Source organism: Anolis carolinensis, chromosome 5 (genome assembly GCF_035594765.1).
Source record: "Anolis carolinensis isolate JA03-04 chromosome 5, rAnoCar3.1.pri, whole genome shotgun sequence".
NCBI classification, from domain to species: Eukaryota; Metazoa; Chordata; class Lepidosauria; order Squamata; family Dactyloidae; genus Anolis; species Anolis carolinensis.
The window spans coordinates 171,053,415-171,071,845 of record NC_085845.1 but is presented as its reverse complement, the minus strand read 5'-3'; the positions used below and the strand labels follow the sequence as shown (position 1 = coordinate 171,071,845).

The 18,431-nt window shown below is 42.3% G+C and overlaps 1 protein-coding gene across 1 annotated transcript in view; it reads left to right on the top strand.

The window, feature by feature from the left end:
- The first annotated feature begins 1,540 nt into the window (after positions 1 to 1,540).
- The window catches only part of fam83f (family with sequence similarity 83 member F), a 34,109-nt gene continuing 17,218 nt past the window's right edge, over positions 1,541 to 18,431 (top strand). Inside the window, exon 1 of the mRNA XM_008110731.3 lies at positions 1,541 to 2,175. Within this exon, the coding sequence (XP_008108938.2) occupies positions 1,699 to 2,175 (477 nt within the window). The 5' untranslated portion in view covers positions 1,541 to 1,698. The remainder of the gene's footprint in view (positions 2,176 to 18,431) is intronic.

Below are 18,431 nucleotides of genomic sequence, written 5' to 3'. Positions count from 1 at the left end.
ATAGTGCCTGGAGGGACTCTTAATTTTTTGCGTCTCATAGACTTAGCATGGGGATTTGGTTAACCAGTTAAAATTCATGAGTAGACCAGGTTTTTTTTTTTAATCTGAAAAATTTCAGGGGGGGGGGGTTGAACTAGATGGCCTTTGAGCGTCCCTTTCCTTACCGATGACTTTATGAGACCATCTAGGTGGTCTTTGGAGGTCTCTTTGCTTACCTATGGTCTTATGCAATCATCTAGATAAGGGTCCCCAAACTAAGGCCCTCCAGGGTCATTGACCTGGCCCCTGTCCTAAACTTTAGACTTCAGGTTGACCTAAGTCTGAAATGACTTGAAGGCACACAACAACAATCCTAATTTTGGAGAATTTCATCATAGTCTGGCCCCCCAACAGTCTGAGGGTCTGTGAATTGGCCCTCCACTTAAAAGGTTTGAGGACCCCTGGCCTATGAGGTCTTTTCCAACTCTGTGATTCTATGACTCTTCTCTGGAGGTTTTTAAGCAAAGGCTGGGAGGCCATCTGTTGGGAGTGCTTTGGTTGTGTTTTTCCTGCTTCTTGGCAGAATGGAGTTGGACTGGATGGCCCATGTGGTTTCTTCCAACTTTATGATTCTATGACTCTTCTCTGGATGTTTTTTAAAAAAGGCTGGATGGCCATCTGTTGGGGGTGCTTTGAATGCAATTTTCCTACTTCTTGGCAGAATGGAGATGGACTAGATGGCCTATGAGGTCTCTTCCAACTCTGTGATTCTATAACTCTTCTCTGGAGGTTTTTAAGCAAAGGCTGGAAGGGTTGTTGTATGTTTTCCAGGCTGTATGGCCATGTTCTAGAAGTATTCTCTCCTGACGTTTCGCCCACATCTATGGCAGGCATCCTCAGAAGTTGTGAGGTATGGAGAAACTAAGCAAGTAAGGTTTATATATATCTGTGGGAAGTCCAGGGTGAGGGAAGAACTCTTGTCAGTTGGAGGCCAGCGTAAATGTTGCAGATAATCACCCTGGGGTTGGACTGGATGGCCCATGAGATTTCTTCCAACTCTATGTCTCTATGATTCTTCTCTGGAGGTTTTTATGCAAAGGCTGGGAGGCCATCTGTTGGGAGTGCTTTGATTGTGCTTTTCCTGCTTCTTGGCAGAATGGGGTTGGACTGGATGGCCTATGAGGTCTCTTACAACTCTGTCATTCTATGACTCTTCTCTGGAGGTTTTTGAGCAACGGCTGGAAGGTCATCTGCTGGGGGTGCTTTGAATGTGCTTTTCCTGCTTCTTGACAGAATGGAGTTGGACTGGATGGCCAGTGAGATTTCTTCCAACTATGACTCTATGATTCTTCTCTGGAGGTTTTTAAACAAAGGCTGGGAGCCCATCTGTTGGGAGTGCTTTGATTGTGCTTTTCCTGCTTCTTGGCAGAATGGGGTGGGGCTTCGTGGCCCTTCCAACTCTGCGATTCGATGCTTCTGTGGTACAGAGTGGACAGGACAGTTGTGCAGCCCAATCACTGTGACGTCATGACAGAGGTCCCTGTGTCGTCACAGCAGCGTTGCCTGTGAGGTCACAGCAGGGGTGCCTAGGGAACCTGGGCCGGGGGAGGCGGGGCAGAAGCGCCGGGCTCCTCCTCCTCCTCGGCATCTCCTGCTTCATCAGCCTTACCTGCCGGCCAGGTGTCGTGGGCGCCTAGCTGCCGTAGCTAGCGAGCAAGCATGGCGGAGTCGCAGCTGCTCTGCCTGGAGGAGGCGTCGTTCTGCGGGGAGCGGGTCAGCGAGCACCACCCGCGCTTCTACTACGACGAGGCGCAGCGGCGGGCGCTGGAGGTGCTGGCCTCCCGCGGGGAGAAGGCTTACCGGGAGCAGCTCAGGCGGGAGCAGCTCCGAGACTTCCTCTCCAGCCGGGAGCTGCAGGCGCTGCGGAGCGGGTGGAGCGCCTACGCCAGGCAGCCCGGCGGCGAAGGGGGGAAAACGGGGGCAGCGGCGCCGCTGGGCCCCTCCGGGAAGCCCCTCTCCCTGGTTTACTGGCCCGAGTGCTCCGACACCGAGATCCCGCCACTGGACCTGGGCTGGACCCACAACGCCTTCTACCGCGGGGTGCCCCGCCTGGCCCTCCACACGCAGCCCCGCAAGGAGGATAAGGCGCCCCACGTCAAGCAGCTGGTCCGGGAGAGCCTCCAGCAGGCCCACAAGGTGGGTGCGCGCTCCACACCCCCTTCCCAAGAGCCTCTTTCTCTAAGTTCAGCTGAGAAGAACTTGAGGCAGCTGTTGTGCTCCCGCCAAATGTTTTGGACTTCAACTCCCACCATTCCTCACAGCCTCAGGCCCCTTCCTTTTCCCCCTCAGCCGCTTAAGCGGCTGAGGGGGAAAAGGAAAGGGCCTGAGGCTGTGAGGAATGGTGGGAGTTGAAGTCCAAAACACCTGTCGGACCACTTTGCCAGTATATTTAGAAGTAGACCCTTTAAATTCATTACTGTTCCTTCAAAGCCTCTTTGGGTGTTTATCAAGTACCTTCAAAGTCACTAGGTTTACTTGGGAAAGTTGGTTCAAAAAGTTGTCCGGTTCGTTGGTGTTTTTATAACTTCGTAGGGGATCGACCCCATACAGAACGGGGAATACAGGGACGGCCAGTTCTCCACAAGACAGGAGCAGAATTCAAAACGATCCAAACAGGTTGGAGGGATGATTGGCCAAAGCTAACAAAATGAAGTTCAACAGGGAGAAATGAGAGATACTCCACTTAGGCAGGAAAAAAATGAAATGCAAAAACACAGAATGGGGGACACCTGGCTCGGCAGCTGTACGTGTGAAAAAGATCTTGGAGTCCTCGTGGATGTGTTAAACATGAGCCATGCAATAGTTGGAAGTTTATTTTATATTTTACATGTTTTTTGGCTATTTTTTGTCTGTTTAATTTTTACTTTTTTCTCTTTTTTTCTTTTTTCTTTGCCTTTTTTTAGTTCTGTAATTTATTTTATTGTATGTTTATCTCTCACGACTGGACTTAATGTCAGGGGGGGAAACCTTTACCTTTACCTATGTTTATCTCTATGTTTATGTTGAAAATAACACTAATAAAAAAATTTTTTTTTAAAAAAACATGAGCCAATAATGTCATGCGGTGACAAAAAAAGCCAATGGGATTTTGGCCTGCATAAATAGGAGTCTAGTGTCTAGATCAGTGGTTCTCAACCTGGGGTCCCCAGATGTTTTTGGCCTACAACTCCCAGAAATCCCACCCAGTTAGGATTTTTGGGAGTTGAAGGCCAAAAACATCTGGGGACCCCCCAGGTTGAGAACCACTGATCTAGATCCAAGGAAGTTATGCCGCCCCTCTATTCTGCCTTGGTCAGACCACACCTGGAATACTGTGTCCAGTTCTGGGCACTGTAATTGAAGGGAGATGTTGACAAGCTGGAATGTGTCCAGAGAAGGGCGACTAAAATGATCAAGGGTCTGGAGAACAAGCTCTATGAGGAGCGGCTTAAAGAGATAGGCATGTTTATCCTGCAGAAGAGAAGTCTGAGAGGAGACAAGATGGGGGCCATGTATAGGGATATATGAGACATGTATGGGGAGACAGAGAGGAGATATGACGAAGGTCATTGAAGTGGCTTCAAACACGGGAAAGGAGATTCCACCTGAACATTAGGAAGAACTTCCTCACTGTGAGAGCTGTTTAGCAGTGGAACTCTCTGCCCCAGAATGTGGTGGAGGCTCCTTCTTTGGAGGCTTTTAAACAGAGGCTGGATGGCCATCTGTCAGGGGTGCTTTGAATGCAATTTTCCTGCTTCTTGGCAGGGGGTTGGACTGGATAGCCAAAAGATCTCTTCCAACTCTGGTTCTATGAATGTAGTTTGACACTGCTTTAACTGCCATGATTCAGTGCAATGGAATCTTTGGAATTGTAGTTTTACAAGGTCTTTAGCCTTCTCTTCCCAAATGTACTGGTGCTGCATCAAACTACAACTCTGATGATTCCATAATAATGAGCAGTGTGAGTCAAAGTGATGTCTTAACTGCCTCAGTTCTACAGTGTCAAGATGTACCCTTGGCAAGGTTTATTCAGAGGGGACTGCCATTGCCATTATCTGAGGCTGAGAGGATGTGACTCACCCATAGTAATAGGGGGGGTCAGGTAGAAACTTCATAGCCAAGCAGGAATTTGAATCCTGGTCTCCAGAATCATAATCCAGTGTGCAAAAGATACCATACCAACTCCATAGATATAAATATACATAGACATCAATTCTGTTGACATAATGATACTTTCATTGCACTGCTGTTCCTTCAAAGTCCAGTTGAGTGTTTGTTGTTGTGTGCCTTCCTTTTCCACATGGCAACCTTACCATGTTTACTTGGCAAAATTTGTTTACAGGGTTTTGGGGAAATCATCATTTTCTGAAGCTGAGTGAGTGACTCATTGATGGCCACCAAGTGCTGAGTGGAGATTTGAGCCAGTAGGCTGTTAGAATTTGTGGGAGTTGAAGTCCAAAACACCTGAAGGGCCAAAGGTTGCCCATGCCTGATCTAGAGTCAAAGTCCAGTGCATTAATCACTATGCCACACAAGCTTCATGGATTTAAATGTACATACTTGGAGATTAATTCTGCTGGCTTAATGGTATTTATTACACAGCCCAACCAAAAAAAATCCTTAGTGTCTTGATTTTTAGGCCTGTTCCTGTGGTTATTTAAAGTGTTGATTCAGACAATTGCATTGGATAGATCACATCAGCCTTAGTTTCTTAGATATGGTTTTCTATGGGCAAGTACTATAGATGGTAACTGGTCGATGGCATATGTTCTGTATGTCAAAACCTAGAACTGACAGGGCAAATCTAGTGCCATTTTTGGAATCAGCGGGTCAGATATACCCAGAAACAGGTCTAACATTTGAGGCACCCAAAAAGTATGTTGGCCAGTGATAATCAGTACTTGCCAGTATATTTAGAAATAGAGTCATTGCTGGTCTTCCAAACATATAGGTATTGAAAATACTAAAAAATGCTGCCAGTTCTTGAAATAAATGTTATCTTCAAAGATTTCTAAAGGCATCAATAGTACTTAATTCAGGGAGTGGAACGACACCAGAGGATTCTTGAATCCTGCTTAAAAGTTGCTTAACTCTTGAAAGTTGCTGAATCAGCATGGCATATATTTGGCAAACATCTTCCCTGCACACTATACATAAAGTTTTACAGTATTTTATATTAGAGTATGTAACACGGTTTTTGTTCCTTGGTTATAAATGTCATTTCCTGATTAGTTCTATCATAAAAAACATGGAAAAGGTTTATTAAACTGCAAAAACTGCGGGAAAACTTTGTTTTTGCGGGACATCCTGCGACACATTTTGTCATAGTTTTTCAATGAATATCTCTGAGAGTTTCAACCAATTCAACATAGTTTGTGGCAGCCACAAAAACAAAGTTTCTGGAGTATAGCATCTACTTTCAAAGTAAGTACTGTACCACACAATTAAACAGAAATAACACTTTCAAACCAAGAACAGATTTTTTCCCCAAATTTTGTTACATAGTGTTATTTGGCCGGTATTTCCCAGTGTCATGTCCTCTAACATTTCACAGTTGAAAACTGGGTCACTTGTGGCCAAGCGACATCAGGGTGTGGTCAAAATAGCAAAAGTTATTAATTAGTGAGAAAACACAAGATAGAAGAGACTGTGGCGGTTTGCTTTTGCCTGAGGCTAATGAGAAGGGCAAGATGCCTCCTCCTCTTCTTTCCATTGCTAAGTAAATCAAGTGCAAACCATTTCGCACTTGGAACCCAGTTTGCAGCTATTGAAAGCTGAAGACAAGGGGTGACAGTGAGTGGAGGAGAGACAAAATGGGATATGTTTGAAGCAAGTGAAAAAAGTGTGATGACTGAGGATTAATTAGGACTGCCCCTGCCAAATTGAGACAGCATTATGCAGTATGTTCCAGTTCACATTGAAAATAAGGATGCCTCTACATTGTATTAGTAATACAGGGTTGTTGTATGTTTGGACTGTATGGCCATGTTCCAGAAGTATTCTCTCCTGACGTTTCGCCCACATCTATGGCAGGCATCATCAGAGATTGTGAGGTATGGAGAAACTAAGCAAGGAAGGTTTATATTTATCTATGGAAAGTCCAGGGTGAGAGAAGAACTCTTGTTAGTTGGAGGCCAATGTGAATGTTGTAGTTAATCACCTTAATTAGTATTGAATAGCTTCATCTCCTGGCTTCTTCCTGCCTGGGGCATCTTTTGTTCAGAGTCGTTAGCTGCCCCTGGCTGATTCATGTCTGGAACTCCTCTGTTTTCAGAGTGTTGCTTCTTATTTCCTGTTCTTATTTTTGAGTTTTTAAATACTGGTAGCCAGATTTTGTTCATTTTCATGGTTTCCTCCTTTCTGTTGAAGTTGTCCACATGCTTGTGGATTTCAATGTCTTCTCTGTGTAGTCTGACATGATAGTTGTTGGAGTAGTTGAGCATTTCTGTGTTCTCAAATAATATACTGTGTCCAAGTTGGTTCATCAAGTGCTCTGCTATGGCTGATTTCTCTGGTTGAGTTAGTCTGCAGTGCCTTTCATGTTCTTTGACTCATGTTTGGGCACTGCGTTTTGTGGTCCCTATGTAGACTTATCCACAGCTGCATGGTATATGGTATGCTCCTGCAGAGGAGAGAGGATCCCTCTTGTCCTTCGCTGACCGTAACATTTGTTGGATTTTCTTTGTGGGTTTGTAGATAGTTTGTAGGTTGTGTTTCTTCATCAGCGGTCAGTGGTTCCTTTGATGTATGGTAAGAACACCTTTCCTCTGGGTGGATCTTTGTCTTTACTCTCATGGTTTGTTTTTGGCCTCACAGCTCTTCTGATGTCCATGGTGGAGTATCCATTGGCCTGTAGAGCCAAGTTTAGATGCTTTAGTTCACTTTGGAGGAGGTGAGGTCCACAGATTCTTTGCGCATGGTCTGTCAGGGCTTTGTGCTTCTTTGTTGACTTGGGTGATGGTTGGAGTTTTTAACTGATATGCGTCAATATTATTTGTAGTTCGGTGAGGCACCAACAATCTTTAGCAGAGAAGGCTAAAACTCATATGATTCCATAACTCTTTTTTTTTCATGTCAGGAGCGACATGAGAAACTGCAAGTCGCTTCTGGTGTGAGAGAATTACCCGTCTGCAAGGACGTTGCCCGTTTCACACCCGGATGTTTAATGTTTTACCATCCTCTGAGAGGCTTCTTTAATGTCCCCGCATGGGAAGCTGGAGCTGACAGATGGGAGCTCACTTCGCCTCCCGGATTCAAACCGCTGACCTTTCAGTCAGCAGTCCTGCTGGCGCAAGGTTTTAACCCATTGCGCCATTGGGGGCTCTGTAACATTGAACCATGAAGACTAAGATGATATCAGGTTGCATTATTTCGACAGTAGGCACATGAGTTTATGAGTTCACTCCCAACCCCCAGAACTAGCTTACTGAGGTGGGATGTAAGTACCCGCTTCTCTGGTGCAGGTATGGCTTTTTTTTTTCTACTGCAGTGGTTTCATTTTGTCTAAAGAAAGCTCCATTGATATAAAACTGCTTGTGAATGTAGCATTGGATCTGCTGGATCCTCTAAGAAGTCTGATTTCCAGATTCTGTAATCTGAGAAAAACTTCCACCCCAACTGACTTTCTAACATGACTGGCAAAAATCAACAAGACTTTGGATGTGATAATGGACTCACAACTCCATTCCTTCCCACCCCTCTGAGGGTTGTTTTGTCCCGTTGTGTTTACAATAGATCTATTGCTTTTGTTTTCTAGCTCAGAGAATGGAGTGTATGACACAATAAATATATAGACTTAAGGCTTAAGCTTTCCATGCGTTTTGTTTGTTCTTCAGCTTTTTAGTGATAGCAGAACCCACAGAAAGCTTTTCAAAATGGATAATGCCTTGCTTCTTTACTTTCCTGTATTTCAGTTTTGAATGTTCCAACACAGTAAATGGTATTCTGAAAAAACCTTCTCTTCTCTCCTGACTTTTTTGATCTTTGCATAAGTCCAGTTTTTCTGGCTCCCGTCTCACTGAATGACGGGCAGCTACTTTGCATTTCAGAAACTGCCTGGGAGCGCTTTTCCAGGACTTTCAACCCATGCTTGTTTGGACAAGCAAGATTATTTAGCCCTTCCTGGTTCTTGTAAATGTGCACCATTAATAGGAAATGGTTGTGCTAGGTAGGGGATTTTGAGAGTGGTCTCAGAAAAGTAACTATTTCAACGTCTGGTGGAATGTAAGGTGTGTTATATACATGAATGAACATATAGAGGTGCCTCTCTTTCCCTAGAACACACCATACTTCCAGTTGTGCTATTCAGGCTGGAATGGAATTTAATTGACTTCAAAGTTAGTTAATTCAAAAATAAAATATATGATTTGAAACGTTATAAAGCCAATAAATGTAAAGTAAAGTCTGTGGAAGGAATTCCTTCTTAGTAACTCTTGTTGTGTGTCATCAGTAACTCTTGTTGTTTTTGACTTACAGCAACTGAAAAGCTGGGTTTTCTTGGCAAGATTTGTTCAGAGGGTATTTCATTTTTCCTTCCTCTGAGGCTGAGAGAATATGGTTTGTCCAGGATCACCAGTGGTTTCTATGGCAAGGCAGGTATTTGAACCTTAGACTCCAGAGTAATAGCCGATACTCAAACTATTACACCATGCTGGTTCTCCTCTTGTTACCTCTACACTGATTAAATGTCAAATCTATAAATTGGTGTTCAGTCAAATGTTCAGCCATTTCATTAGTAATAAAAACTGATTTTAGATCAACTTATCAATGGATCAGCATAAGTACTGTACGTGAACACTTATCAAACGTGACAATAGTGAAAGATGAGAGCTTAGTCCTGCCCAGGAGAACCTAAAGGATTCACCAGGCCCCTCTCTACTCTCTCTGCTGTGACACTACTTCTGGACTTCTCTAAATATCTGGACAAGGTAATTGTGGCATTGGCCAGGAATGGCTAGCCACCTAAGGCAACATTGGTGCTTTTCTCTCTCCATGAATTGACCCTCGACTTATCCATGGGTCATATCAAAATCCATATGGTCAGCCTCAAAATCAGCCCTTGACTTATACATGAAGTTATTTTATACATGAGTACTGTATTTAATAGAAGGTAATGCTCACCTTTTTTGGGCAAAGTTCCTTTCCCAAAATTAGGGTGAGTATTAGATTCACATAATATGGTAATCTTAGAGCTGACTCAAAGCAAATGGGGAAGCTACTTCTGAAGCACTTTGAACTCATATTTGAGGGACGTCATCTCTAATCTAATTGCTCAATGCTATGCAATGCTGGGATTTGTAGTCTGGTGAGGCATCAGCAGTCCTCGACAGCCCCCATAGCATTGATCCAGGGCAGTTAAAGTGGATTCATTCCATAGCATAGATGCACCCCAAAGTTTTCTTTTCCATTGGTGTTCTAACATTTTTGTTTATAAAGAAGGAATGATAAGCAGGCAGCCACTGTAATGCACACCTTTTAAAGCCAAATTATGAAGAGGACACTTTTTGCCACTGTGCATTACATTTGCCAGCCAATGCTCTTTTTTTGTTTCAGGGTTTTCAAAATTGAAGTGCACATTAGATTCAATGGTGCATTAGACTCGAGTAAATATGGGGTATATAAGGTACCTGTTTGCTGAATTGTACTGTATCCTGCACTATTGATGGCTTTGTCAAAATGGACACAGCTGAAGAAAAATATATGTACAGGAAGACCTCCTTACCACAGAACGCATATCCACAATTTCACTTATTTCACCTGGGGACACATAGTTTATCTAGGAATTTGCTAACTGATTCAGGTGACTCTATGGTATGCTTCCTTGGGAAGTTACCATATGCTTGCCTTGGAAGACCTAGAAACTCATTGAGATGTATCATCTCAGAGAATTTGCTAAGTTCTCCTGGGCAATTTTACAGTATACTAGGACTTGAAATCAGAAACCAGTATCAGTAGTTTCAGGTACTTGCTATCTGACGGGAACATATTCCTGCAATACAGGGGTCTTATTATAGTTAGAAAGTTTAGCGCTAGAATTGAAGTTACCATTGAAGGAAGTAGAGTGGTTAGAAAAAGTTCAGTGAAATATACTGCAGAAAACAATGGTACAAGTGAGTGCCATTTTAGTTATATGGGGAAATATAGAAGAAATATTGTGCTTTCATTAACTACTCTTAATACCAGGAATGGAAATCATCTATTGGACAGACAACAAGCTATTTAACCTCAGCAGACTGAAAGCTGAAACCAAGGTCCACAAAAACATCTGTTACAGAATTCCAATATGCTGGTGATAACATAGTCTTTGTGCATTCAGAAAAAGATCTACAAGCCACCCTCAATGCCTTTGCAAAAGCATACGAGAAGCTTGGGCTCTCATTAAACACTGAGAAAACCAAAGTGCTCTTCCAGCAATCACCAGCCAATCCCTCTGCAATGCCAGAAATACAGCTTAATGGTGTAACATTAGAAAATGTTGACCATTTCCACTACTTTGACAGCCACTTCTCCACAAGAGTCAACATTGACACTGAAATCCAACACCACCTGAACTCTGCAGGTGCAGCATTTTTCCAAATGAAGCAAAGAGTGTTTGAGGATTGGGACATCCATAGGGATAACAAGGTGCTTGTTTATAAAGCTATTGTTCCTCCCAACCCTGTTATATGCCTGCAAAACATGGACTGTCTACAGACATTACTCTCAACTCCTGGAACAATTCCATCAGTGTTGCCTCCGAAAAATCCTGCAAATCTCTTGGGAAGACAGGCAAACAAATGTTAGCATGCTAGAAGAAGCAAAGACCACCAGCATTGAAGCGATGCTTCTATGCCATCAACTCCGCTGGACTGGCCGCGTTATCCAAATACCCGGTCACCATCTCCCAAAACAGTTACTCTACTCGCAACTCAAGAACAGAAAACAGAATGTTGGTGGACAGGAAAAGAGATTTAAAGATGGGTTTAAAGCTAACCTTAAAAACTGTGGCATAGACACCGAGAACTGAGAAGCCCTGGCCCTTGAGTGCTCTAGCTGGAAGTCAGCTGTGACCAGAAGTGTTGTAGAATCTGAAGAGGCACGAATGGAGGGTGAAAGGGAGAAACGAGCCAAACTAACCCTGACTGGGACCGCCTTCCATATGGAAACCCATGTTCTCACTGTGGAAGAACATGCGGGTCAAGAACAGGGCTCCACATTCACCTATGTATTCGCCGCCAAGACACTACACTTGGAAGGCCATCATACTCGGACAACCAGTTCACCAGCTGTTAGGATTTCTGGGTTTTGAAGGCCAAAACATCTGGGGACCCACAGGTTGAGAACCACTGGACTACACAGAGAAGCCATTGAAATCCACAAGCATGTGGACAATTTCAACATAAAGGAGGAAACCATGAAAATGAACAAAATCTGGCTACCAGTATTAGGTAAAGGTAAATGTTTCCCCAGTCGTGACCAACTCTGGGGGTTGGTGCTCATCTCCATTTCTAAGCCGAAGAGCCAGCGTTGTCCGTAGACACCTCCAAGGTCATGTGGCCAACATGACTGCATGGAGTGCTGTTATCGTCCCACGGGAGCGGTACCTATCGATCTACTCATACTTGCATGTTTTCGAACTGCTAGGTTGGCAGAAGCTGAGGCTAACAGCGGGCGCTCACTCCACTCCCGGATTTGAACCACTAACCTTTTAGTCAGCAAGTTCAACGGCTCAGCGGTTTAACCCGCTACGCCACCACAGGCTCCATCATTCACCATCTTAATATAATTTTAAAATATAGGGAATTTTAGGGTACATTAAGGTCACATGCAGCTATGAATATGTTGCTTGTAGATCGCAATCATAGCAAAATAAGTTGAAAAGTATTAGCATTCATTAGAAAATTGCTGAGGGTCAAATTAGATATTAGAAAAGCTTACAATAGTAGCCTCCATCAATTAGTAATTTATTCCAACCCTTCTTAATGCTTTGCTATAAATATAACCAGCAATTTGAAAAACAGATGTGTCAAAAATCAATGACATAGCTTCCAATAGTTCACAGATGAAAACCAGGACAGGTGAGGCCCAGTGTAGTTAAAATGGCAAAATTTATTTAAAAAGAAGAACACACAAGCCAAAGAGACCAGCAGTTTGTTTTTGTGAGAAAGGAAAGGACAAGATTCTGCTACTTTGTTCTTTCCCCTGCTGAGTTATTTGTGCAAACTACTTTTGCCCTCTGAACACAGCTTACAGCAACGGAAGTAGTATTAGGACAAAAGAGGAACGTGGGAGGAGAAACTTGGACATTTTAAAAGCAATTGAAAAAATGAGATGACAAAGGTTTAATCAGGACCATTTCTACCAAATTGTGACATTTGGAGGGTATATGCAGTTATGGTCAGCCTTATATCTGGGAGCAGTCTACTTTCTCTTAAGTAATTCCCCCATTATTAATGCTTCGTCTCATGTTTTATTACTATCTCATGTACTTATGTTGAAAGCCTGCATTCTTATTTATACAACTGCAGTGAAGGTAGGTACACCTGTAAAAATGATTTATCCCTGTAATCCTGTGGCTAAATCTGTATAATCAATGACACCTTATTTGCAAGATTCATAACCATGATAAATGAGATTCCATATTTAAGCAGCTGAGGTTGCTAGGTTATGTGGCTTACTTTTATAAATGCAGTATTTATGCATTTTTACATTTTTGCTGACTTGAGAAAACAGGAAATTTCACTCCCTGTCAAGCTTGAAAAGTGTTTGCATTTAAAAGATACAGATGTCTTAATAATTTGCTAATGTAATAAAATCCTGGGGCTCGTTTGTATTTCTATACACACGTTTGAGAGACTTTATGTTAGGTACCACTACAAGTGTTGCATTAAAATATCCTGTTTTTTATGCCTCTGATTGTGTGTACATATTCCCCACTAGTTTGGGGAACTGAGGTAGAACTGGTCTGTACTATCAATGAATACCAGGTCTTGTAGTCTGTATTTCAGAGGAAATAATGTGCAACCCCCCCCCCCCCCCCAAATATTTCTTAATCAAGAAAACTGTATGAAAAAGTTAAGTCATCATAGCTAACTGATGACTGGAAGGCACATACACATTCGCAAAATGGTTTAATTTGTGGCCATTTAATTTTAAGATAATTTGAGTGAGGGTCCAAAATGATTCTGAGTGATATTGGGATCCAGTTCCATAATATCTAATTACTCTGAAATTAACTCCATGTCCACAGTAAAGTAGTACACTATCTTCCTGATCCCTCAACCTCATTATTCCATGGGTAAGCAGGTGGAAGATTAGCATTTTTTCATCAGTTTTTGCACATTTTGGTAAATTGGCAAGGGCTTTGGTCATTCTTGTCTTGCATTGGTTTCTTACTTTTTTAAAGTCTCAATATTTGTCCCTATATAATACGGATATTCATTAGTTTCTTTTGATCAAGTCTTTGCACTAGTCATGCTTTGAGTTTAGTGTTAGAATCCCTGTTGTGGGATGACACAGAATTATATTTTTGAAATATATCTTATAAAATTCATTCATTGATATTGTATCGCACCCAGATCATTGTTATGCCCATAGTGCAGCTCTGATTAATGGGCCTAATGAAAATAAGAAAGCAAATGCCACAAGATTATCATTTGGCCAGCTGCCTGTGCTTTCCTCACCACAAGCCATTAAAAAACTGAAATAGAGATTTCAGTTTAGATGTACTTGAAATCAGTTTTAATGTAAATTTGGATGCATGCTGTAGGTACACGTGTATGTCCATGCCTCTGCTGGTATGCAAACATGTGATAATCCCAGTATAATGTCAGTTGGCTCAGAAAGGTGCAGTCTCCTCAGAAGATGCAACTAGTAGTGTAGTGCTTGATTTTCCCTCTTACCTTTCTTCCCTTTAAATTAATCAGTTTTTGCCGATACACCTATGACCTATTTGCAGTTCCAGTATCCTAATACAGGCCTTCTAGCTTCAAAACACCTCATCTTGGTGCAGTGGAGGCAAAGCATATATTACACAAAAGATATAGTGTGTAGTATTGTCTTCATTTTTTCTTTAATGACAGATTCAAGGAACGGGTAGCATTACTGGTAACGTAAAGGATAGGAACGCATAGCCTCCTACATTTTACAGATAAAAAAAGGGAGCAAGCGAGTGCTCACCCATTGCCTCCAGAATTAAAAGAAAGAATCACTGTTGCAGCAACCAGATTTTCAGTATAGTCAGCAAGTTCCTGAACTGGGTTCTGACAGAAGGCTTTGAGAACGAGGTAATTAGACAAAATTTAATTATAACAGTCACACCTTCTTTAAACAGACAGGGGATCTTTCTCCTACCCTGGACATTCCACAGGCATATATACACTCCACTTGCCTCACTCCCAACAGAACCTCTGAAGAAGCCAGCCACAGATACAGGAGAAACGTTAGGAGAGAATGCTACTCGAACATATATACATACAGCTGGAAAAACTCACAGCAACCCAGTGATTCCGGACATGAAAGCCTTCGACAATAAATTAGAGAAATTACATGTATTGTGGAACTGGCAACAGCTCCAGTTACCTGGTTTCATTTCCAAGATGCAGAAGGCCCAGGCATTCAAGAGGCCAGCTGTCTTGTTTCTTCATCATGTTTAAAGGTGGAAAAAAACAGTGACAGAGAGGGAAAGGAAGAAAGGAGAGAGCAAATAGAAAGTGAGTGCTTGCACTACCACACTGCAAGTGCAATGACTGTCTAATGGAGCTCACAAAAACCTGTCAACTTATCTACATATAGTACATTCTATATTAACATCTTTTTAATCCTGAATCACATTCATAGACAGTGTGATATTCTCTTATAGTATTTAGAAAACTATGAGACAGAGATCAGACAGGTCAAATAAGTTGGTTATGAACACTGACTGCTGTCAGTCAGTAACAGAATCGTTTTTCAGTTGTGTGGCCACATGAATAAGAACTCAGGGCCCCAAAATAAGCCAGAAGGTCCATTTTGTAGGCGCTGGCGTGGCAAAGAGCAGCAAGAATGTGTCATTTTGCGTCCTGTTGCATTGTTCTTCAAGGAATCCACACACCATGGAAGAAGCTGCTCAATCAACAGTAAAGGGAGCTTCCCCAGTGCCTGATGTTGAATTCATAAAATTCATTTTAGTCCGCTTAGGGAGTCAATCAAGGCGGCCCTGTCACACTCAGGCTTGGACTGCCTTCAAGCCCATCCACCCTCTAATTCAGGCCTCTTGTTTGCCTTTTAACTTATCACAATTTTTCCTAGTGGCATGGGACAAGATAAAAGAACTTTGCAAGAGGAGGCATACAGGGTCAGGCCCAGCTCAGAGGTGCAGGTGGAAGGAAATCTTGCAGTGGTTGTGCATTCTCAATCATCACTGCACTCAGTTGACCTAACAATTGGGCCAGGTGGACAGATGACAGTCATGACATCTGATTTCTGGATTTGTTCTTGCCTCTATCCAACTCCAGACAGGTTTGTCTATATAAAGTTATGGGCCATGTTATACACCCTTTCCACATACCAGCTTCTCAATGCTAGGCCTGCAAGAGACTGTTGTCTTTGTAATCCAATAATGCAGAATATATTAAAGTTCCAGAGCAAAGAAAGAGGGACCCTGTGTAATGAGATATGTCTCAATTCTGCAGCCCTTCCAGACTCCCAAGGTAATGAGCGTCCCCACTCAGGAGCTATGTGTGGCAATGCAGATTTGCTTCAGGCTGTAAAGAGCACCTCCCTGTTTCTCACTTGTTTTTGCTGGCCCTCCTTTCTGCTTGTATGGTCCTGTCTGTTTGATTAAAGCAGTACTCAGCAAGTTGAGACCTCTCTGAGACCCAGTTGACCTCCAGCAGGATTGGAAACGGTATTGGCTAACAATGGCTCTAGCAAGATTTCAAAAAAACATTCCAGCAGAAAATATATTTAACACAGAAGAGGAGTTTGCTAGAAGTAGGACTCTACTATATGAATGAGCAATACCTATTAGAGTAGGGCCCAAATCCTGTTTCCTCTGTTTCTTTCGCGGTTTTGTACCGTTGCGTCCATTCTGATTGCACGGAATGGTACAACCCCACGGGAACAAAAGAAACAGTGAAACGAAAGGCAGAGAGGAACAGTAGCCGCTTGGTCAGCTGATTTTCAGTGCTTGGCTGTAGGCCCTGGCTTGCAGGGCCTTCAGCCAAGCGCCGGGCGCTTAATGCTCATAGGCCCTGCCTGCCAGGCTAGGGTTGAGCACTCAACGCTAGACCCAGCAGGCAGGGCCTATGAACCATTGAGCGCTCAATGCTTGTAAGCCCGGCTCGCAGGGCTTGGCGCTTTGCCACCCAAAGCCTGAAATTTTTTTGGTTTTTTCGGACTTTGGACAGAAAAGCCCATTTGTATAGGCACCCGTTTCCGTAAACGGCAGACGGGCCGTATGAATGGAACAAACAGAAACTGTAAGTAATTCCATACAAATGCACAATCCTAATATCTATGTTACATATATTGTAGCTATTCAGAATGGACCAATGTGACAAAAGAGTTTGTGTGTGTGTGTGTGTGTGTGTATTCTAATGCTTTCAGCTGAGGCTTTTATTGTGTAATTGCTGCCATACTCGAAACATGGAGACATCACACCATGGCTTTTTAAACCACAAAAATCAATTTAAGAGAGAACAAAACCAAATTTAAGATAGAACAACTGTAAAATATCTGTCATGAAGCTGATACCCAGCTTCCAAACATGATAATAGTCCACAGCAATGTTAGTCAAAACAGCAAACAGTCCAAATTCAGACTGAAGAATCCAGCCTAAGAGGTCCTCATATACCTCATAACCTCTGAGGATGCCTGCCATAGATATGGGCAAAATGTCAGGAGAGAATGCTTCTGGAACATGGCCATACAGTCCGGAAAACACACAACAACCCTGGAATTTATTAAGATAAGAATTAAGAGTAGATGCTTGTTAGATATGAGATCCACATTGAGTGGTGTTGGAGGTCTTGGGTGATGGGTTCATGGATATGGGGTAAGAGGGGTAGGGGTTTGATAAGAAGTGATAATTGTACAGTCATTAATATTTTGTATATGATTTGCATTAGATGGCTGTATAATGTCTTGTTAACATTTTCCTTTTTTATGTATGCTTTTTTCTTTTCTTTTTTTTTCTCTTTTCTTTCATTTACACAATAAAATTTATCAGCTAAAAAAAGAGATAACTTCCTCAAAATCTGCCTCCTAGGCTAATTCACAGTAATATAATTAGTGAGCTAAAGGCTGCATTCCTGTGTGCACTTAACTTGGGTGCTAAGTCCATTAAATTCAACAAGAAGCCAATAAATATGTATGGAACTTAACTGCAGGGATAGTATCCTGCAAGGATAATGGGGAAGCAGATAAAAATAGGAGAGGGCGGGGATATTGACCTTAATTTCCACTACAGTATGGAACAAGGAATATTTGGTAGAGAAGCCATCATAGGAATCTGCTTTATAACCCTTCAGTCTGTACATTTTACCCGTATAATCTCTCACGGGAAAAAGTGGCTCTCAAAGATCTCTTGCATCATCTCTACATCATTCTTTCAATAGGAGACTGCAGAGCTTGACCTGGGATTTGGAGTGGTCTGCCAACAGCTATTCAATCTTCTGACATTTGTGTTGCTGTTAGTCACTAGTAATGGTCAGCCATAGCTTTTCGTATCCTGTGAAATGTGTGTGGGTGAATACTTTTTTAAAAAATATAAAGGAATTATGAAGTGATTAATGGAATTGTTTTTATTGTTTTGAGAAGTCTTCATAAAAATGCATAAAGTTGTATTGTTTCATTACAGTTTTTTCGCCCAACATTCACACTATTGCTGCTTTAAGTTGCTGGAAAGGTTCACTGTTGACCCACAACAAGGCAGAATGAAGTGCTATGAACTATTTATGCCTCAACTGCTTCATGTGTTGCTTTGGTGCAGTAGGTTGTCATACCACACCTTATCCTGCCTACAATCTTCATTCTGTCACTTCCCCAGACTTTACAATGGAAGAAGTCATGTATACACAGGCATAATTGAAGTTTTATTATGGGAAAGATTTGTATAGGAAGCTGGCAAAGAGAACTAATATATGGAAGGACAGAAATAAAAGATAATTAGCCTAGTAGTAGTGGCAAGGCGCCATGACACATGATTGCTGGCTGTGCAAACAATAGGACAGAAGAGTTTAGTGTTACAATTTTCAAAAATGGAGTATTTTCATTCACAAATTAGCCACTAACAGCCTGTCTGAAGGAAGAAAACAATTAGAGGATCTGAGCTTGTGATAGCAAGGATACAGATAATAACAAGAGCCTGACGCCCATTCTTGAACCATTCCCAAAAGAGAAACAATTACATTGCGTTGATTCCTTTTTGGTTTATATGTTTATTAAGTTGTTCC